The 23,708-nt window shown below is 37.5% G+C and overlaps 1 protein-coding gene across 5 annotated transcripts in view; it reads right to left on the bottom strand.

Annotated features, from left to right (window-relative positions):
* Positions 1 to 143: 143 nt before the first annotated feature.
* ERO1B (endoplasmic reticulum oxidoreductase 1 beta) overlaps positions 144 to 23,708 on the bottom strand; it is a 60,826-nt gene continuing 37,261 nt past the window's right edge. For 2 of the 5 annotated variants that reach the window (XM_064594600.1, XM_064594596.1), the window contains 10 exons: positions 21,782 to 21,902; positions 21,601 to 21,647; positions 18,639 to 18,650; positions 16,778 to 16,804; positions 12,338 to 12,430; positions 11,963 to 12,209; positions 10,705 to 10,774; positions 8,388 to 8,474; positions 7,336 to 7,469; positions 144 to 2,581 (listed from right to left, as the gene is read on the bottom strand). In XM_064594600.1, the coding sequence (XP_064450670.1) occupies positions 2,521 to 2,581; positions 7,336 to 7,469; positions 8,388 to 8,474; positions 10,705 to 10,774; positions 11,963 to 12,209; positions 12,338 to 12,430; positions 16,778 to 16,804; positions 18,639 to 18,650; positions 21,601 to 21,647; positions 21,782 to 21,902 (899 nt within the window). In that variant the 3' untranslated portion in view covers positions 144 to 2,520. Of the gene's footprint in view, positions 2,582 to 6,517; positions 6,672 to 7,335; positions 7,470 to 8,387; positions 8,475 to 10,704; positions 10,775 to 11,962; positions 12,210 to 12,337; positions 12,431 to 16,777; positions 16,805 to 18,638; positions 18,651 to 21,600; positions 21,648 to 21,781; positions 21,903 to 23,708 lie in introns of those variants that run through there. The other 3 variants (XM_064594598.1, XM_045877787.3, XM_064594599.1) reach the window with 3 other exon arrangements.

Raw genomic sequence — 23,708 nt, 5'->3', positions numbered from 1 at the left:
ATATGGCAGTGTTTCATGGACCTACAGACTACAGGTATCAAGTAAATTCACAACGTTACGATGTTTGACTTAAATTTCAAAACTGGGAAAACTATTACTATTCTGTCTGATCCTCTATAATCTAAGAACACAGGAGAAACATGCAAATTTTATCAATTTTAATATATAGTATTTCTAACTTACATCAATGCCACTTAAGGAAAAAAAATAAACTCATGCCATTGAAGGAAGGAATTCTTTTCTTCATTTTCATTACTTCGTCAGCTGGTACAATCATTTCTGTCAGTTATATTATCAAGTGCTGGACTTTTAAATTAGGTGATGAGATAACGACAAAATGAGAGAGGAATTACCAGCCAAGCGTTTTCACAAGGCAGTCGGTCCTCTAGTGTCCCTGTAGGACAAAGGGTCTGGGACTTGGAAAAAGAGGTTATATCACAAAGATACAGTATCACCAGGCTCACAAAACAAAGATTCCTACACCTATACAATCATTTAAGAGATAACACACACAAATGGAGGCTGCCCCCCACAATCCAATTTGTGGTAAAATCAAGTTAATCATTTGTTTATTTTCTTGGTGGTGCAAAAATTCATTAAAACTTTGAAAAGAACTTTTTATACTAACCATTTAGTTTCCTAGAACTCACTCTAATATACAATTTTCCTAAGCTTGAAACAAATCACAGTAAAGAAAAAAAAAATCACTGGAAATGACCAAGGATTCTTCTCCAGTAAACAGAATTTAAATAATAGCTTTTAACTGAGGGAACAGTGAAGTAACACTACCAAAAAGATTCTTAAACTTACAGTAATAATAGACAAAGTGCAAAACTTTCACATTTTCTTAAACTCTGAACACTAAGAATAATTCTTACTAATTTACCAACAAGATTATTCACTTTTCAGACAAATTTACCTTAAGGTCCCCCTCTCCTGCCACACAATACTTATATCCCTAAAACTGAAAAGAAAAAGTGGAGAAGGCTCCAATCAAGCCGGCGTTTTATTTGACTTAACCAAAAAAAAAAAAGTCACCACCATCAACAACAAAAAACCCCTGGGTCTATAAAGTTTGAAACTGGGTAAGAAAATAGTGAGACCTTACTCCTTTCAACCATATCCCTCCCAGGGGATGACCAAATAGTTTTAAAAGAGGGGTGAGCCAACTAAATACAGTTTAAAATACACCACTAAATCGTCGATGAACACATTTCAGACTGGCAGGTAAGGTACGGGTTTAAGAGCACTTACTTCATAAAAGACTGAAGAGTCGAAGGAGAAACTCTAGGTTGTGTACCTGCATTACTTCTACACAGATGCCTCCTTCCAAGTTAATCACATTCTATCTCTAACAGCTTTTAAAAGAATATTTTAAATATTGGAGGATATTTAAATCCCAGCTTTAGAAAATGAGCTTAGGACATGAAGGTCATCTGTACAAAGTACCATTTATATACAATGAACTGAAATGAAAAAGGGAGAGGGGAAGCTTCACAAGGCTGAATTCATCTACCTGTTTAACCTACCGAAGAAATTCAGGTTGAAAGAGGATTGCATAGATTGTATTCTAAAATAAAATCCTTTAAAAACGCTTAATTTAAAAGAGTAAATTTTGTGTATATCATTTAAAAGTGGCATTATAAATCCGTATAATCCCATTCAAATTTTATCAAAGTGAAACTTAAGTATTTATGCAAATTTTTTTTCTCAAAGTGAACAAAAATTTTCTAAAATTGGAGTAAGGACAAAGAACTGCAAAATCAAAAACAGAGACAGAGTATAGGTTCTAAGTAAAGAATCCTCTGGAGCAGCCCACGACACACACGGGCAATCTGGCCGGGCAGCTAGCTGAGGGGACAGTACGCATTCACCTTTACTGAAGCAGGGCCTTTAGACCAAAACAAAACAGCAACAACAGCAACTAAAAATCTCAAATAAAAACCAGTGAAACTGAAGTTGAAGTCCTGGGGATTCTGCAGTCCCTTCTGTGACTACACACTGAAAGGGCCATTCATTACACTGATGCTTCCGGGTTAGAGAAGGTGACATCAGGCAAGGCTAAGAACATGTTTGAAAAATCACTGATAAATTTTTATCACTGATGCTAGCCCGAAGCAACATTTGTTCTCTAGCTCTCCTTTCCACAACAGACTGCTAACAGTGTTTATTACAATGGTCATTTAAGTCCGACAACTGGAAATAAAGAATAACAGAATAAGAAAAAACCAATTCTAAACAAACAGAATAGACTATTTCAACAGATGGAAACATATGAAATTAAACACAGAATTAGTATAAGTTACATGTTTTAAAAGTATATACTTCATTTATAAATATATCTAATTGACAATCTATTAAGAATCATAAATATTCAAGTGAACGTTTTAATTTTTTCTTTAAGAGTTCAGAATTCCTTCTTCAAGTCTTTGAAGGTTAGTCTCCTTCTGCTGAATGTCCAAGACCAACACGCTTCCCACAGTCCGATTATGTCTCTAATCAGACATATAAAAGCCTTTATTACCTACTGTGTTGTAATAAGGCTTTAAAATTCTGTAACTCTCTTATACTTGTAGAAAGCCTATAGAAGAAAAAAACATATTAGTACAGTTCATATGTGCACATATTTCAAATTACTGATACCATTCTATGAGCCATAATTTGAAAGCAAAATCCAAAATAAAAGAATATAAACAACACTGACCAATGAAACTTCCATTTTTAAGTGAGTATGCTGTAATTACTTATTAAAGACTGACAAAATGCACAGCTACAGTTCTTTACTCTTGGGTTAGCAGGGGCAAAGGGAACCAGTTACTTATTACCAACAGATTCTAGATTAATGATGGGAACAGTGATATGAATAACTCAGTACAATAAAGAATCTCTAATCATTTACAACTGGTCTTATAAATTCATTTTGCACATTGCTCTCCAAATGTCCACTCCTTCCTTGTTCCCCAAACACACTGCAGGTGACCCTTGAATACCACGGGTTTGAACTGTATGGGGTCACTTACGGATTTTTTTTTCCAATAAAGATAGTACTGTAAATCATTTTCTCTTATGATTTTCTTAATACTTTCCTTTCCCCCGCTCACTTTGTTGCATGAATATAGTATACAATATATATAACATATGAAATACATGCTGAATGACTGCTTATGTTACCGGTAAGGCTTTTCTGATCAAGAGTAGGCTATTAGCAGTTAAGTTCCTGGGGAATCAAAAGTTGTATGTGGAGTTTTGACTGCATGGGGGGTAATGTTAGCTCCACAGGGGTAGCGATTGTTTATTTTATTTACTGCTGAATACCTGTGCCCTACATCTACCACTATTTACGGTGTTCAATAAGTACTTATTAAATGAGCGCATGAATGCATGCATGGTTTTGGGCCCAGGCCCAGAAGTAAAACTCTGGAATGGGAATCATAAAAAAAATAATTCTATAAGCTCAGTTGTCCTTACAAACAACTCAGGGTTGATATGATAAAAATCTAATGTTTGTCTTTCTATAACATAAGATGATGTAGTTGCAATATTAAGCTTCTTTCTTTACTCTAAATACTTAATAAATAAGAACTTCTCTTATATCGAGAGCTTAGTATGCCAGGCAATGTCCTGAGCATATCACACATATTCTCAGTCATTGTAAAAAGTAATTCTACAAGGTAGATAAAATTAACCCTGATGTTCCAATTTGAGGAAAACTGAGAGTGAAATAAATCAAGTAATTTTTCAGGGCCACGCAGCTAATAGGTGGGTTCCAACCAGTTCATCCTATGTCATGACTATGTCATGACTCTCAAAAAGTCCATGCTCTCTAGAGTCTCAACATTTTCTTTTTTACTCTTGCAAGTTGTGGCATTAGTAGAAAATGAATTCTTAGTCTAAAACCTCAGAATATTAAAGGATCGAAACAGTTTTTATTAGGAAAAAAAACAATATGATTATTAAACAAAATAAATGTGTAAAATCATATGCTGTACCTTAAAGTACCTATTTAAAAAAAAAAAAAAAACCCTCAAGTATATATGAAGATACGGTAAAGAGACCAAGGCCTAAAACTAAAGAGAAGAGAGCCGAGTCAACAGCAGGTGTGTTCAGAATGAAAAAGCGCGCTCGAAGTCTGGCTTAGGCAGGAAAGGGAGAGGATCAGAGAACTCACAGGTGACACACGAACTAACCACAGGTATGTCGCTCTTACCCGGAGACCACACACTGACCGGCACCACTGGGACCCGGGGAGCACAGTCTCGGGGAGACGCGTGCCAGACCTCACAGCTGACTGCCGGCGGAGCTTTTCCTCGCCCGGCACCGGGGAGGGGCGGGGCACACAGCGCGCGCGCCCTGACCTACCGCGTCTCTCCTGGAGGGGGCGCTGCGGTGCACTGTCACACCCAACAGGGAGAGCAATGCCCTAGCTGTTTGCTGGAAAGGAAACCGTCTGAGACGGAAGCTGGAACTATCAGAAAATGGCTGTTCCTGTAGCAAAGACACTTGCAGAGTATTCAGGGTAAAGAAGCCCCGTTTTCCAGGACTCAGTGGCCAGAACCACAGGTAATGCTCATCGTGTGTCTCTGCCTACTAGCACCATGTGACAAACGACGCGGGGCTCGGGGCTCTGAGGTAAAACTGTATTCAACAGGCCGTCAGAGAAAACTAATTCACTTCAGAAAAACGAATGCACAAACTCGCCGAGGTGGAACACGGTGATTTTATGTGTTAATGCAGCCAGAGTCATTTACTCTTTAAACGGACTGATAATCAGGTAGAAGATAAAATGAAAAGATCCCATTAACAATTATTAAGAAAAACTATAACAAAAAAGAAAAACTGTAACATTCTCCAAGGAAAAAGTAAATGTACAGAACCCATATAAATTAAAAAGCAGGGCTCAATTAAGATTAAAAGGAGAGTGGCTAAGTAAACTGTGGTATGTCCTTGTAAGAGTACTGGCATAATCGACAGATGACTGGATAAAGAAGATGTGGTATATATATACAATGGAATATTATGCAGCCATCAAAAGGAATGAGATCTTGCCATTTGCAACGACGTGGATGGAACTGGAGGGTGTTATGCTGAGCGAAATAAGTCAAACAGAGAAAGACATGTATCATATGATCTCACTGATATGAGGAATTCTTAATCGCAGGAATCAAACTGAGGGTTGTTGGAGTGTGTGGTGGGGTGGGAGGGATGGGGTGACTGGGTGATAGACACTGGGGAGGGTATGTGCTCTGGTAAGCGCTGTGAATTGTGCAAGACTGTTGAATCTCAGATCTGTACCTCTGAAACAAATAATGAAATATATGTTAAGAAAAAAAAAAGAAGAAGATAGCAGGAGGGGAAGAATGAAGGGGTGGAAATCGGAGGGGGGACGAACCATGAGAGACGATGGACTCTGAGAAACAAACTGAGGGTTCTAGAGGGGAGGGGGGTGGGAGGATGGGTTAGCCTGGTGATGGGTATTAAGGAGGGCACATTCTGCATGGAGCACTGGGTGTTATGCACAAACAATGAATCATGGAACACTTCATATAAAACTAATGATGTAATGTATGGGGATTAACATAAGAATAAAATTAAAAAAAAAAAAGTACTGGCATATATTGAAAAAAGAGACAACGAAGAAACAGACTCTCAACTACAGAGAACACACGGATGGTTCCCAGAGGGGGGGGGCGGGGGCGGGGGTGGGGGTGGGGGATGGAGGAAACAGGTGATGGGAATGAAGGCAGGCACTTGCCGTGATGAGCACTGGATGTGGTACAGAACTACTGAATCACTGTATTGTACAGCTGAATCTAATATTACACTGTATGTTAACTACACTGGAATTAAAAAACTTAATAAAAAATAAAATAATGCTTATGTATTTGGAAGTTGCTAAGAAAGTAAACCTTAAAGCTTATCACAAGAAAAAGAATTCTGTAACTGTGTGGTGATGATAATATTAACTAGTCTGGCTCAGAACCCAGTTGTCTTCACAGAACAGCAGAAGGAAATACCAGGCTCTAGATAGAGAACTGAAGCCGACAGGGTTGTCTTTATGGATGTCCTGAGACTCAGAAACATTTTGAGGAAGTTAACATCTGTTTTTTTCTCAATTTAATTTTATTTGGATTTAAAATGTATAAATTGTTGAAAATATTTTTAAGTTACATTTAAATATTCTAAATTTAATTCAGTTTCTCCTGTTTTATCTTATTTACAGGCCTCATAAGTGGGTGAACTAAATTCTTCAGGAAGTACTAATTACTGATGGACATCATCAGTAATGGACATCATGTCTAGCTTAGGCTTGAAATCCCAACCTACACAGTCATCTGTAAATACATGGGAACAACAGGTATAATCTTCTACGATGGGGAAGGAACAATTTATTTTTCACTTAACTGCCCCCTTTTTAACTTAAAAATGCATGTTAAGAAAACATAAGAAATAATCTCTGTATCACTTGGCTCCCCCCTCCCCCCTTTTTTTAATTTTTTTTATTTTTTCCCCCTCCCCTTTTTTTTTTTAAACAGTTCTTCCTTGACTTTGTATTTTCCAGGGCAGCACAGTTTTCTCTTATTTTCTAGGATTCTTTTCCTTCTGTTCTGTATTCCTCAGTTAGCTGGTAGCGCATGTATCACTGGGCAAATTCAAATTCTGTTTGAAACCATCTGTGGCATAAACCAAAAGCAAACTATATAGATCTATGCAGGGGGAAAATGGGGTAAGAATGAATGGAGGGGAAAAGCCTCCTCTGCTTAAGAAATAAAAATCAGGGGCGCCTGAGTGGCTCAGTGGGTTAAGCTTCTGACTCTTGGTTTCGGCTCAGGTCCTGATGATCTCATGGTTGTGGGATCGAGCCCCGCGTTGGGCTGGATGGCATCTGCTTGAGATTCTCTCTCTCCCTCCTCAACTGCCCCTCCCCCTGCTCCTGCATGCGCCTGCTCTGTCTCTCTCAAATACAGGAAATCTTTATTTAAGAAAAAAAAAAAGCAGTGAGAAGGTTTAATCTCTTTTTCTTTCATCACCATCTCAACCAAGCTTTCTTTTCCTTACTCCTGCTATTGTACTTGACCAAGCTATAGCCGGCTGAATATTAGAATATTTTCCCCACAAAACTGAGGAGACAAACAGAAACATTGGCAATCTGACACTATTAATTTTCCTGTGACCTGCTGAGACCCTGGCTTGTGAGTAGGGATATGACAGTATATAATTCTTTCTCTTTGTCGACCAAATAAAGCCAAACAAACTACTTTAGCAGAGAAGACGATCTTTGAAGTTTGCTGAAACCAGCAAAACCCAGCGAGTCTTCACTGTGAAAAGTGTTCTCACCTTCCGAAAGCATTTAAAAGAGCAACTATTTCCTGTCGAGTGAGTTGGAAGCCTTTAGATGGGCTGTTCTCTGGAAGCTTTTGGATTTCTTTTTCAGAGAATAATATCTTCAGGGCAGTTCCTAGACCCTGAGTCTAGAGAAAATAGTGAAACACATAAAAATTAAATTAATGTAATAACAATTACTATAAAGGTTGAAAGGAATACACAGTCACTGTGATGAGAGTCAAGAAATTCGTATGAACTGAACTTTTCACCAAAACGTCAAACTGCAAAATACAGTTTCTACTTCCTGATATATTATGCATGATAAATTTATCTTAACTGTTAAGGAACCTGAATAGTTTAACATTTGTTGGACATAAATTACTAAAATGCCCTTTCTTAACCTAGAAAATATCACATGAGGATTACAATGTTCAATATGTAACCTTGAAAGCATTTTTGACAGCCCCTAGCAATTCAAAACTTAGAAATTATTAGTGATAACTACACTTAAAAATTTATCAATTATTAGAACCAGAGAAAAAGAAACATCTGATTTCAGTGTAGTCTCCATTAAAATAATTCTGTCTCCTGATTTTCTGACTTACATCTTTGTAAAAAAAATAAGATAAAACATCAAACAATCCTTTTTACACTGAATATATAGAGAGAGAAATGGGCCTCCTTGGCAGAACTTTCCTTTTTTGTGACCATTTGAAATTCAAATTCAGTGATGGAAATTTGATAATTAATTCTTTTTATATATTTTTTATATGGGTCTACAAAATACTCATACACTATTTATAATCACCAACTTCAGAAATGAATCTCAGATTGTACCAACAGAAACAGATACAATAAAACCAAAATCATTAACACAGAATAGGAAAAACATTCTTACACATGTAACACAGATTTAACATATTCATCTTTTTCATCAATAAAGCAGAAAAACCATACTTCAGATCTTCTGCTTCAATGAACAATGAGGGTATAAAAACTTGCAACTTCCCAGTAAGAATATTTAAGGTTAGTAATAGTTTTAAAACAGAAGACAAAACACAAACCTGCAATTTCCCCCATAATCTGCATTTGTCACATCCAACACAGTCCATTATACGGGAGATATTCTTGAAATGTAAGCGAAATTCCTCCTAACATGCAGAAAATATTTTTATTCTCATTAGAGTCTTAAAAATTAAACTGCACTTGTATGAATTATACAAGAAATAAAAGTTCTGAAGCTTATTAATGAATGACTTGTGTTTTTCAACAGTGAAGAAGAAAAATAATTGGATTTGTACGGCATAACATGGCACCTAAAACAAGTAGCCATGGAAATTCGTAAAATCCATTCCACATATTAACTCAAGAAACTTTTTATTGAGGTGCTACTCTATGCAAAGCACCAACATAGGCACTATGGGAAAAACAAAAGTAATGATTCATGGTTTTTACTTTTAAGGAACTTAACTGCTGCCTCCATTTGATATCCGCATACAGCCAGTGGTAAATCTATCTATACCATGTTTGGTTTATTTTTCATGTATTGCTTGCGTGAGTCCAAATCAGAAAAGGAAAGTGGTCTTAGACCACTGATCGGTTTTCACCTTTTTCCTTACCACACGCTGTAATGGGTGTTCCCTGAGCACCGACGATGACAGGGCTGTACGGAGGCTGTGCTCTCACAGCCCCCTGCATTTCCCAGTCAGCCTCTCCAGGGATGTTTGCTAACTGGACCCTTGGACTGTGCTGCAATTGCTTCCTACACAGCGAGGATTCTTCAGCCTGTAAGCAACTGGGCATGGCTTCTGGGACTCGAATGCCAGTCTCCTCTGAGGCTAACAGTAGTTAAGAGAGTTTCCTCATCTTTTTCATGTGGTAAACATAGAGAATAAATTTCATTTTACTGTACTGAGGTAAGCATTTTATTGCATGAAGCTAGAGGCAAGCAGCCTGAAAACTCTGGCCACCAGAAGCCCTGCCCGGCTGCTTTCCAAAGGTTCCAAAGAAACAGTACCCTGGCTAAAAGACAAAATAAAGAACACGAAAGTCCTTTGCTCCATTCTTATGTAATTCATGTTCTTGGGAGGAGATGGAAAAACGGACTTAAGTTCTCCTTTATACACCTTTGAAAAACAGCAAACACAATTTCCATTAATTCATAGACGACAGCTAGTTCTTTTCTCACTCCTATCTTCTTCCTCCACAAAAACAACCAGAGTTGTCCAAAAGTATAATACTTGTATAAATGCTTTAAAAATAGGAAGCATTATAAAAATAAATTAACATCATGGTAAATACCACAATAGCAATATACCCCTAAAATAATCATAAAACAAAACAAACCTTCGAAAACTAAAATGCAGTTGTGACTAAGTTACTTCACTTCAGAAGCACCAAGAGACTCTTACCAATGGAGAATCACTCAGTGCTCATTTATCAAAGAGCATCTAAAACATCTCAGGGCCAAGTGTGTTTCAGAATTCCAAATTTTAGAAATATAGTACATACATTATTTATTATGAAACACCCTACCAGAGTGTGTGGCAACACCTAGTAATCACATACATTAATGGTTCTGTAGCAAAATGTAAGAATATTCAAACAAAGCAGAATTTTTAAAAAGCACTATACTCTTACATCAGACAGGTCAGGTTTTGCTAACAAATTAATTTGCACCAAACATAAGAAAAATGTTTCAGCTTTTGGAGCTTTCTGGATTTCAGAATTGCATATAAAAGATGTGGAGCTGCACTAGAAGACTGCTTGCCAGTCAATTTCAAATACTTTTATGAACATTTTAAGGGTACAACGTATTCCTTAATACGCCGTAAGCAAATGAAAACAAAGAGCTGCCAACATGAAGTTTGAAAATGTTCCTAAAATACATTCTCCTCTGATATCACAGGGTAACAGGTAATTTTTGCCTTTTATGTTAGTCCATAAAGACAAAAGCATAATAGTTCCAGAAATTTGAACATCCCATAAAATATTCCATAAAATAAACTTTAGAAAAATATAGTATTTGTTGCCTTCAAAGTGGCAAAGTCATGATTTTTAAAATCAAAACAATACACATTGTGATTTTAAAGCAAGAAAACTTTCTCTCAAAAAAGGTGTTAACCTTTTAAAAGACCTTTACAAAGGTGCCATATTCATCGGTCAGTTAACAACAGAGGCTTCACTAGGAGTTGGCCAAACGAGAAAGGAGAAAGGAATTGAAAAGTCTGGAGAAGGGGCTTTCTGTGCCGTTTATAGCAAAATCCAGTCAGACCAACTTCAACAAGAGGGAGGACTGGGCAAGGAGAGTTTAGATGGACGGGATTAAAACACAGCCAGTCAACTGCTCCCGATCCTATCCCCCAATCAAGAACTTTTTACCTTTAATGACTTGGCCCCCTTTTTGTCACCTGCAAACATGGACTTCTCATCAAAGTGCATGGGAAAGGACCTGATGAAATGACAACATTACAAGTTACAGACAAAAAATTCATGTACTGTGCAGTAGAACTCTGGCAGAATTTTCTATCCCCACAAATATTTACAATTTGTAATTTACTTGTGTGTAAAGTTTAATAACACAGGAAGGTGGCAAATAGCTCACACATAAACTACTCAAAGAGTAAAGTCACATAAAAATGGCTTTTTAATTTATAAGACTGTAATGTTTTAAAGAAATTACATGATAAAAATCATCTAAAAATTGAACTTAAAAGCAATTTATGTGAAAAATGTGCAACACCATTAAAAAGATGTTTTAAATTTTAATGCATAATTTGAACACTTCTTAATCCAACTTTGGTTCATGCTCATTTTAACAACCAGTAAACTCAAATTTTATAGACCAGCATTTTTTTAAGAGGTATATTCTAGAACGTAAAGCTAATGTTCCCTTAGGTATCTACTTTCACGTGAACACACAGCACCATCTGAATTTAAAAAGCAACTGGAAGAATACAAAACTGGTTAAAAAAAAAGGGGGGGGGCGCCTGGGTGGCTCAGTTGGTTAAGCAACTGCCTTTGGCTCAGGTCATGATCCTGGAGTCCTGGGATTGAGTCCCACATCGGGCTCCCTGCTCAGCAGGGAGTCTGCTTCTCCCTCTGATCCTCCTCCCTCTCATGCTCTCTGTCTCTCATTCTCTCTCTCGCAAATAAATAAAAAAAATCTTAAAAAAAAAAAAGGAAAAAAATACTAAAATCGCATTAAACTTTGGGGCATCTGGGTGGCGCGGTCAGTTAAGTGTCCAACTCTTGGTTTCTGTTCAGGTCATGATCGTGGTCGTGGGATCAAGTCCCAGGTTGGGCTCCGCAATCTGCCCAGAGTATGCTTAAGACTCATTCACTCCCTCTCTCCCGTCCCTTCCCCCCACTTGCTGTCTCTCTCTAAAATAAATAAATAAATCTTTAAAATGAAATAAAATAGCATTAAACTTTGATACTACATAAAATTCAAAGTTCTGTTTGAAAACAGGGCCTATTCTCAAGTGTGACTAGGCTGTTCTACTGACCATGTTCCTTCTCAGTTCTAATTCTCCCTCTTCCTAACTAACTTTTAGGAGTCAGTTTCTGTTGTCTTTCAAGTACTATCTCATTCATATTCAGAGTGCAGAATTTCAGATCACTGATACTCAATTCTTACTTTGTATCTTGAAAGATATTCAGTAGAAGGGTTTTTGTGTTAGCATCTTCTTCTCCATTTCCAGTGTAAAGATCAACAATTGAGCGCTCAAAATATGGGGCCACCTTTGATAAAGCTCGAAGCTCAATTAAGTATAAAAAGTACAGATTCTTAAGCCTTCTTGGACCTTCTCCCTTAGTTTCCACAGGGTCAAAGCGGCGTTTAAATTCTTTCATATTAGGTCCCCAGCTAGGTTTACCCCAGGTTTCTAAAGAGAAAGAGAAATACATAATACAGCTTTAAGAAATAGGATTTTTTTCTCTAGAGAATATATATTCCCCCCCAACAATATTTACACTAACAGAAGGCAAGATTTCTACATAAAAATGTGGTTACCTTCCAAAAGATAATTTGCACATAGATGTAAATTGATACTAGCATGAAGTCCAGATATGAGCTTATAGAAGACTCTCTTTTCCAGACACAAACCTATTCAGAAAAATATTGAAAAAGAAACCACATCCATTTAGATCACGGAAATACTGACTCAAGAAGATTCAGTACACAGGCTTATTTTTAAAGGTAAGTTTCAAGGACATTAAAAATAAGGAACAATATTAAATGATTAGATCAAAATCCTCTCACTATAAGATAAAATAAGATTCTGACTTCAGAATGGAGTTATGAATATGATAACTTAATGCAGAATGAGACAGCAAATGTTGGGCTCTGGAGATCTAAGCACTAAGGATGTACTTGGCAAGTTCCCACGCTACCCAGAAGGCAACAGCACAGATTTTTCATGGGTTAGGCTAAACCAAAGCAAATATAATTCAAAGTCACTGCTTTGGCTTAACAATAGCTGTTTCTCCTTTTCCCTTCCCTAGAGATGTCCTTTCTTTGAACCTACTTGATTGTGGAGGAAGAAGAGACTGCATTCCATTTCTCTTCTTCCTCAGATTCTTTAGTGTGTCTTACTAATCCTCTGCCCTAGAATTCTCCAGTTCTACTTAACTGTATGGTCCACCTGTAAGGAGCCCAAAGCTGGAAAACAGTCAACCAGACATTTCAATCAATAAACAATGTATGTTGACTATTTACTATGTGAGCAGAATCATATCAGATGGAGTACAGGAATATGATGGAAAATTATTTCATGTGGTCTTAAGGGTTTTGCTCAAATGGAGGTCAAGATAATTCCACTATCCTATCCTACCCCTGCCTCAATTTTAAAAGATTTTCTCTTATTATAAGAGTAATATGCACTGTAAATGTACTTAATGCCACTAAGTTTAAGATGGTTAAGATGGTAAATTTTATGTTATATATATTTTACAATAAAAAAGAAATTCCAGAGAAGGTTCTTCATAATTTTTTAAATAAAGAAAAATGCGAAAACCTAAGTTTTAAGAATCCACTAAATGCAAAGCAATTCGCTTTTTCCTTCCCTTACCATCCAATAGCATTTTTTGGTTTTTGTCATGTTTTGTTTTTTGTTTTTTAATTACTCCTGGGGAAAATGGGCTTCAATAGTGGGAAGGAATAAGAAATAACCTCATTTATAAGCTGAGGGATTTTTAAAATGTGGCTTACTTTGCATTTTCCCCAAGATCTTTTAGATCTTCAATTTACTCTATGTTCTACCCTCTATGGCTCTGAAGCAAGTAGCTTCTCATAGAAAAAACAATTCTTTTGAGATTTCATTCTCTTATTCAGAATTCTTGCCAGAATATTCCCATTGTACAAATGGGAACCAAAAAGCAGAAATTAAGTTCTTTTTTGCAGCTTCTACTAAAAGTATATGAGCAATTTTGAATGTTCATGATAGCAAGGTATACAAACATCATGAACAAGTTTGATAAAATATTACTTCTCTTCTAGTAAAACTTTTAATCAAATCAGTTATCAAATGAAACGATCAGATCTGAAGTTCACTTTCTTTTCCTTCTAACCTACCTCTCTAAAGACCAGAGAAGGGAAAACAGACATATGCCTAAAAATAAGAGCATAAACGAGGAGGCCATTCTCATTTGCAAAGCCCTCAAAGCTCCGTACTTGAAATGGGGATGGATGATAAGTGAGGAGCGAGGAGTAGACATGCACTTCCATAAACTGATAATTAGGTAACTTAAAGCAAAATGGTAAAAATAAAAGATGTGCCAATTGAGTGTACTAACAAGACACAACACAGTCGGCAGGAAAGTGCTGGACAGCTTTTCCCTGCATGACGCAGTCTCCGACCACTGAGGTCCCCGTGAAAATGTTAAGTAACACAGTAAGTAACAAAGAAAGGCTACATAAAATAATTTTCCATCATATTCCTGCACTCCATCTGATGTGATTCTGCTCACATAGTAAATAGTCAACGTACAATGTTTATTGGTTGAAATTCCTGGATGGCTGTTAAGTAACTTCTGCAAAAGCTGATTTACAAAGGCAAAATTTACCAGCTTCTATTTCTTTTTTTTCCTGAATAATATTTTTATTATGTTAGTCACCATACATCATTAGTTTTTGATGTAATGTTCCATGATCCACTGTTTGCATATAACACACTCAGTGCTCATTGCAACACGTGCCCTCCTCCTTAATACCCATCACCCGGCTACCCCATCCCCCAACCCCCTCCCCTATGAAACCCTCAGATGGTTTCCTGGAGTCTGTAGTCTCTCATGGTTCATCTCCCCCTCTGTTCCCCCCACTTCAGTTTTCCCTCCCTTCCCCTAATGTCCTCTGTGCTATTCCTTATGTTCTACATATGAGTGAAACCGTATGATAATTGTCTTTCTCTGCTTATTTCACTTAGCATAATCCCCTCCAGTTTCATCCATGCCAATGCAAATGGTGGGTATTCATCCTTTCTGATGGCTAATATTCCATTGTATATATGGACCACATCTTCTTTATCCATTCATCTGTTGAAGGGCCTCTTGGCTCCTTCCACAGTTTGGCCATTGTGGACATTGTTGCTATGAACACTGGGATGCATGTGCCCCTTCTTTTCACTCTATCTGTATCTTTGGGGTAAATACCCAGTAGTGCAATTGTTGGGTTGTAGGGTAGCTCTATTTTTAATGTCTTGAGGAACCTCCATACTGTTTTCCAGAGTGGCTGTACCAACTTGCATTCTCACCAACAGTGTAAGAAGGTTCCCCTTTCTCCACAACCTCTCCAACATTTGTTGTTTCTTGCCTTGTCCATTTTTGCCATTCTAACTGGTGTAAGGTGATATCTCAGTGTGGTTTTGACTTGAATTTCCCTGATGGCTGATGATGTTGAACATTTTTTCATGTGTCTGTTAGCCATTTGTACGTCGTCTTTGGAGAAGTGTCTGTTCATGTCTTCTGCCCATTTTCTGACTGGATTATTTGTTTTTTTGGGTGTTCTTTATACTGCTTCTATTTCTAACAATACAGAGCAAATTCAACTATCCAATTTAGAGAGTGGGTCTCTTTCTTTTGGATTTAATTTCATTCAAATTCACATTCATCAAGTGATTTATAAGACACTGACAGTAATTTTTTCTCTCACAAAAGGGCTAGATTTACAATAACAGGATTATGTGACATTTGGACACTATTTAGTGATTTTCAAAGGCATTTTTATAGGCATCATCTACACTCACAGTGTAGGTAAGATGGTTGGCTATTGCCTGTCTCATGGCCGAGATGAGGAAATTGAATCTCAGAAAAGTTGAGTCAGTTGCCTATAAAAATAGGAGTGTTCTCTGAAACCATGTATCAATATTCAGGGGCTTACATTGGTAGGATACTACAAAAGTGGCTAATACAGAATACCCTAGAATTCAATATTGCCCATACATTTCACTCCCATCCTCCACTAGCAATATTCAGAGTCTCTCACCACCTCTTTTAACCTCAATACTACTTTCCACAGTTTGTATCTTTACAATACAGCTAATGAAACAAAGTTAAGAATCGTCTTCCACATAGGCCATTTATCAATATCATTCCTAGTATAGTGGCACATCAATAACGTTCACCTTAATAATGGCCAATATATGTACACACTTCATTAAAAACAAAGAGAAATCATGTTCACAAGATAACATCACCAATTAGCAGACATAAAATAGAATTAAGTACTTAGTTTTACTCTGTAGAGTTCCTATAAGATTATGATCCCCTGTATCATTCAACTTGCTTATCTTTCATTAATACATTTTAACTTTTGCTTTCATAAATGAATGGCAATTTGGTAAATTTTTTAAAAGCATCATATATCCAGTTTTTAAACAAAATTGTGAAAATCCTAGAATGTTTTAGCTTTCCATTAATAGCATTTGTATTTTCAACACTAGAAAATATAAGAATGCAAAGTATCTCCTGGGATCTATATTGCTTTATCTTTTAATTAGACAAGTTTAGGCTATATTAACATGTGTAAACACTGTTTAAAATCTTCTGAAATCAAATTTACCTTCCCTCAATTTCATATATATATAAAAAGTACTTCCTTCCAAAAAGAAGGTCTCTACTTACAAAGTAGTTTGCATAATGGTTACTAGAAAGCAGTATGGATGAGTGGTATATACAGAATGAAAGTAACACTGAGAAGCTAGTTATGAAAACCCGAGGCCAGTATCTGCCCTGTATATTTCCCTAATGCTGATTATTCTTGGCTGAGCAATAGCCTCAAAATTTTCAAACCATTGTATCCTAAAATACAATAACTTAAAATATGTCATTTTCTTTCAAACACCGTCACAATTAGTTGTCTAGGTAATGAATCCTGAACTTACAAAAATATATTAAATAAATCCATACATTTTTTACAAGAAACCAATAAATTTAAAATGCAGACATGTAAGTTTACCTTCCAGCCACGTGTAGAATGATTCTCCTTTAAAAACACACACACACACACACACACACACAGAGATTTTGGTTAAAATATTTTAAAGTCATTTACAAATTAGAATAAATTAAGTATATAAAATATTTCCTATGACAGACTAAGGAATATCTCTAGAAATGGCCACTGCTTCATGTGAAGTAGAAAAATTGGCATATGGTTCTAGAAAATAAAGCCCTAAAGTAATTTAAGCAACTTTTGGACAATTTTCTTATAAATGATATTTAACTAAGCAAAAATTTTAAGAAAATATTTCAGTCAAAATATTATGTAAATTTTATTCATTAGAAGGTGAAAGAGCTTAAAAATTTTAAATTTGCTTTTGATAACCATAGAACTCCTTAAAAATTCTAGAAAAAACAGTGAATTATAATACAAAAATCAAATCAGTAATTATTCCATTTTTTCCTGAGCAGTAAAGCTATGTATATTACCTCAATTATCTAAGACTACTAAATTTCAAGGGGTAACTTTAAAATCCCTTAATTTTCGAGATAATTTTTCAGAAAAGTCAATGACTATTATACAGAGGGACCTGACTTACCTATGTACTAATGCTAAAAGATCTAGTTCTAGATCAGTACTGTTCTGAGTGGAACAAAAATGGCAGTCAATACAGATCAAAATAGTTAAAGATAAGTAACTCACAAAATGCATTACTTTATTTAAGAAAAGCAAAGCATAAGAAAAACCCAACACATAGATGAGCTGAGCAAGGAGTCTAGGGGATAAATTAGATGGTGAGGAATTGCTTTGTTTCCTGAGAGTCTCCACATTTTGTAAAACTACACAAACATCTTCCCACAGATTAATTCATTCAACATACTCTTCCTAACGGCCATTCATCATGAGCTCGCTTGTTTACTCGAGAAACCCCAAATGCTATCAGGGAAAGTTGAGCTCCCAAGTCCTCAATAATCTGGCCTCTCATCTTTCTAACTTAAACCACTCCTACATAAAGTCTTCCCTACTGCTAAGAGGGTCTCCCCAGACATGCCTGATCCTTCCCTTTCCAACTCCATGGTCCCTGCCATTTTCTCCTAATCGCACACAGGATCCAATTCTACTAGACTATATCTGTATTACTCAAAACTCATCTCAAATGCCACTTCCAGATCCCTCCAGTGAGACAGGCTCTGTCCCACCTCTGAAGAGCTCTACCACCTGTTGCTCGTACTATGTATGTGCAGCACCTCTTATCATTATGTACAGTGCTTATCATTCCTGCGATATACTGTCAGCTCCTGGAGCGAAGGCGTCATGTTTTACACATATTTCTATCTTGCACAATGCCCATCACTGTGTCCCTGAACACAGATAAGTAAACATCCATTTGAAATCATTATTTTGCCTGTTTTGGGGCAATTTATTATGACTGATATTCATCTGGTAACCTGGAATAACCAACTGTTGATAAATCACTATTCACCAGATTAAGTATTACAATAACTGAGATTATAAATTACAAAGTCAGTAAGAAAATAAAGTCACAAGACAAATTATCTGGTAAGCTATCTTAACTTCACTCCATTTCTTCAGAACATATTTTAGTAGATTATAATAACCAGATAATTGGAAAGTTGGAATGTAATCCTGGTTTCTATACTAAACATTTAAGTAAAAGGGAATTTATAGTTTTGTTAAACATAGGGTAAATTTACAATATAAAACTCTTATTTTTTGTCACCATTCATTGGTAGCTATTTCTGAAAAAATAGGATAAACATTTTCTTTTGAATTAGACAGGAAAAGTCAAATTTTGATCATTAAAAATATTTCCTCTATACCTGAGGCATACCCAAACACAAGAATTTTAACTCACCATCATCTTCTCCTGAAAAAGAAAACAGTAAACAGGATTTTAGAAACTGTCCTCCACAGTTCAGATCCTAATTTTATTTACTTTAATGAGATTAAAACACTTACTGTGCGTTAAACTATTAATTACACTATGGACCTTGGTCAGGGTGTAGTCACCCTGCAAGTGAGACTTCTTAATAAGAATACAGGCCCAAAGTACAAGATCTTCATATGTTTTATGCAGTAAAAAATATCAGAAAGCATCTAAAAATACTCCTAAAGATCACTAGTTTCAATAATGAGCCAATGGACACAGGCACCCCTTTCATCATTATATACACAACCCTCTCTTCTCTGCCAAGTTGCCGCTCCTCGGCCTCTACGCACCTTAAGAAAAGTATTTCTCAAACCGTGGTCAGTGAAACCCTCACTGGGGGAGCCACAGAGCTGCCCAGACAGGGGGAAGCAGCCGGAGGTTGGGCTCTCGGGAGCACAGCAGCTTGGCCTTTATCGGCTCTGTATGTGGACTTCTCATACCGGGTTTCATTTTGGGGAAGAAAGGTTCTGTTGTTCAAAAGCTGTTGGAAAGCCAGCCGGAGAAGCCTCGCTGTGCGGCTCAGCAAGAGCGTGCGGGCGGCCGAGCCCCGACTGCTGAGGAGCCGCGAGCCGACACCAGCAGTTGCCGCGGGCCCGGCGCACAGAGCGCAGCGGCCCGAGCCGCTTGACTACTGCACAGATTTCTCCCCCAGCAACCAGGACCCCTGCTCTCCCCTCACCTGGTGCTCCGCCTCCCTTCTTTCTTAGCCCTGTTTTCTGCCCCCTCTTTCTGCCTCTGTCTTTTCCTACGTGGCACTCTCCTTCCTCTCATCTTTCCAGCGGTCTCACGTCTCTAATTTGTCACAACATGGACGTGAGGTATTTCTCAGGATGTGATGGTTTCGTTAAATGAACTATGTTTTCTGCTTTAAAAGGAAGTGATCATATTATTCAACCATAAAAAAGAAGGAAATTCTGCCACTGGCCACCACAAGGATGGAGTCCGAGGACCTCCTGCTGAGGGAAGTCAGTCAGAGAAGGACAGATACCGTATGAGCTCTCTTGCATGTGGAATCTAAAAACAAAACAAAACCCTCCAAGCTCATAGATCCAGAGAACAGATGGGTGGTTGCCAGAGACAGGGGGTGGGGAGTGGGCGAAACACGTAAGCGGTGTCAAAAGGTACCAGCTTATAAGTCCTGGGACTGTCAGGTACAGCATGTCAACTACAATTAATAACACTGTATTTGAAAGTTGGTAAGAGAGTAGATCTTAAAAGTTCTCATCACAAGAATAAAAATTCTGTAATTATGGTCACAGATGTTAACTAGACTCACTGTGATCATTCTGCAATATACACAAATATCTAAACATTGTATTAAACACCTGAAACTAATACAATGTTGTATGTCAATTATACATCTATTTAAAAAAATATTTTAACTCCAATCCTAAAAAAAAAAAAAAAGTGATCATAGAAAAGATCTGAAAGAATACCTAGCAAACTCTGTACTATGGAAGAAAGGTGTGGAGGCAGGGTGGGTATGGGGGAAGGGGAAGGGGGAGCTTTCTCTTTTTACTTTATGTAACTTTTGTGTTTTTCCATTGTGTGTGTGTGTGGTTTTCATTTTTATAACAAGTTATAAGGGTAAAAATAGCAAAAGAGACCATAAGAAACGATGCACACCTTTTTCATGATCCAATTCCCTTTTCCAGCACTATCAGAATGAATTTGGGAAAGAACATGTGCCGCACCGTAAGACAGTGAGCATCTAAAAGCAGTCCCTTCGGTCAACCTTTCTGTGTCTCTTTGGCTCTCAGAAATGCCTTGAAGATACAAGTCTAGACCAGGAAATTCAAGTTCTTATATCAACCCTGGTCTAAAGAAAACATCAGAACGGCAAGTCAATTACAGGGCTGCTCCCAGGGTTTGGCTCCTTGCTGACAACAGACTGAGGATGTGCCCAGTAAGTTTTATGTTGATTAACCTCCAAAAATGATGTCCTGTAGAAATATAATGCCAGCCACATATGTAATTCCAAATTTTTTCTAATAAAAATTTCTAGTGAAGTTTTTTCGAGTATCCGTGTTTTAAAAGTGAGAAGGATACATGCGCTCCAATGCAATAATTGTGTGAGGCCGGAGCTAAAGGTGTCCTATCAAACAGTAAAGTTCTGTTTAATGACAAAATATTTTACACTGCTTCAGTTCTTAAATTTAAACAAACAGCCAGATGTAAAAGTTGGTTCTGCACCAGCCGTATTTCATGTGCTCAACAGCCGGTGTGGCAAGCGGCGACCTAGGCGGCCCGCGCAGGTTTCCCGTGGTGCTGCAGGCATCCTGAGTGTCTTCAACAGCTCTGCATCCTTAGCACTCAAACGTGCTGTGTGGACCAGCCAGCACGCTGGGCATCACCTGGGGGCTCGTTAGAATCCTGGGCTTCACCCAAGACCCACAGAATCAGAACCTGTATTTCAACAAGGCTCCGAGGTAGTTTGTATGCACACTCAACTCTGAGAAGCACGTTGGGAGCCACTGGTTCTCAAACGTGCCTGCGTACTGGAATCATCTGGACAGTTAAAAAAAATAACAACACTTGGGTCTAAGCCCACAGATCCTGACTTAATTAGTATGGGATAGGGCCTGGGCATCCAGATTTTTAAGAGTTCCCCAGGAAACCTCTGATATCTATGGATTACTCATATATTTTGATTTATTTCCCATAAAACTCCTGTTTTATTTAGGGCCTGGTACATATCAGGCACTCGATAAATGCCAGTAATTATGTAAAACATGCAGAAAACTTGACGCTGAACTATGAACTAAGCTTATACTTTTGATCATTCAAATTAAAGAAAATATAGTTGAAAATTTACTCAGATTAAGTTTAGTTACAGAGGCATTTTGTAAATAATCTCTAAAAGCATGAAAATGTATGAAAAACCCACCTCGACTAGGTGCCAGAGGATTTAAAGGACGATAAACAGATCGAGGCCTGAAAAGTGCAAAATTCAAACATAAAATGGTTTGACTTCTTTTACATCTTTTTTTTCCCAACAGATCCCTACTCCCCCTTCCTCCATCCTCCCTCTAGCCGTTCCTCCTCCTTCCCCTACCCCCTCCAGTTACTTGAAACAGTTTTCTTCGTAGATGCTGTTCCACACTCTCCATGCGGAGGACCCTTTATAGCCAGTGTAACGCTCTGGGTTCAGCAACAGGTCTACATACTGAGCAGCTGGAGATCGCTCATCTGAACAAGAAACCATTCATTAAAACCACCCACATGTCACCAGTTGTCTGAAATGTAATATTGTAACACAAACTTAACTACCAAAAGGTCAGAGAAAGGCTACGCTTTTCAAGTAATCTCCAGCTTAAACGGTAGAGAGGTTAGCACACTTGTGACTGTACTTGACCCGGGATAACTCACACTTGTGAGAGGAAAAAACAACTCCTCCCTTTCCTCTGGATACTCCGTGCTTTCTTAAGTAACAGAACACCCCTCCCCTTCTTAGAGGCATTCATCATTCCTAAGTTTTAACCACCCAGGATCGAAAAGACCTAAAGAGAATCATAACCTGTTCTACTATTTGATGATTTCTTCCCTACACATTCACCTACCTAAACACATGCTTAGGAACTTTTTTTTTTTTTTAGCATATATTGTACTAAAAAGAGATTTTCCTGCTATTCTCTACTTTGGACTTATGAAATAAATGGCTCAATAACTTCGTGATTCAAATTTGATCACAGTTACACAATGCTCTAGTTTGTAAACAAATACACATTACGGTTTATTTTTATCGCTGTTCATACAGAAGTGCTTTTCCCCTCTCAAGCCCATATACAGCAGGCACAACTTCAGGAACTTGTTAAGACATATAAATTAAATAACCATTTTCTTTTTTAAAGATTTTATTTGAGAGAAAGAGAGCACAAGCAGGGAGGGGCGAAGAGGGAGAGGGAGAAAGAACCTGAAGCAGACTCCCCGCCAAGCACGGGACCCCATGTGGGGCTTGATCCCACAACCCTGAGATCACGACCTGAGCCGGAACCAAGAGTCGGACGCTTAACCAATTGAGCCCCGCAAACACCCATAAATAACCATTTTCTGTGCTGAAACCCAAATGAGTCTTTACTAGATCTCTACTATTTGGACATTTTAATAGAGATCTCTGAGGGATACAAAAGATAAGATGGTCTTCATTATTAAGGCTTACATTCTGGATAGAAAAGGGAAATACATGCTTTCACACCTACAGAAAAATTATAATGATCATGCTTCACAAATGGATGATCATAATACATGGAAACTAAAGCACTATCTATGTTGACACAGATGTCCTCCTTTATTTGTATGCTTCTTACCTTTTTGTGTCATGAGATTAAATCAATAGTATGCAGGCACCTGACTGAAAACAGTGGCCAAATATGGTCATTAAAATATGGTCCCTTTTTTTTTTCTCATTACTAATATATTTTCCTTTCAGCCAACAGTATTCATTGAGCATTCAGTGATCACAAACTGAGATTATCCATAACCATAAGAAGAAAATGGCATCCTGGATCCATACCTTCCAAGAACTACTTGGTACTTTTTGTAAGGAAGTAGGAAGAACACAAATGTAATTACAACTTAGCACTACTAAACGAATTATATCTAACTTACAGACAACAGAAACATGAATTGAAGAATATTGGCTCTATTTTTAGCCCTAACATTATGTAGATACTCCACTATACAAGTTAAGGCACAGAAAACAGGTAATTTACAGATGAACAGAAACTGTCCAAGGACATGGAGATTTGAGACTTAAAACCGATAATTTAGGGGCGCCTGGGTGGCTCAGTCGGTTAAGTGGCTGCCTTCGGCTCAGGTCATGATCCCAGGGTCCTGGGATCGAGCCCCACATCGGGTTCCTTCCTCAGCAGGGAGTCTGTTTCTCCCTCTCCCTGCCGCTCCCCCTGCTTGTGCTCTCCCTCTCTCTATCAAATAAATAAATAAAATCTTTAAAAAAAAAAAACCGATAATTTAAAAAATCTTCATTAAAAAAAG

The sequence above is a fragment of the Mirounga angustirostris genome, unplaced genomic scaffold, assembly GCF_029215605.1.
Source record: "Mirounga angustirostris isolate CCGP_5_RB_7025 unplaced genomic scaffold, mMirAng1.0.hap1 SCAF_6, whole genome shotgun sequence".
Lineage (NCBI taxonomy): Eukaryota > Metazoa > Chordata > Mammalia > Carnivora > Phocidae > Mirounga > Mirounga angustirostris.
Note: the sequence above shows the minus strand (reverse complement) of the source record. Positions and strands in the feature narration are given on the sequence as shown.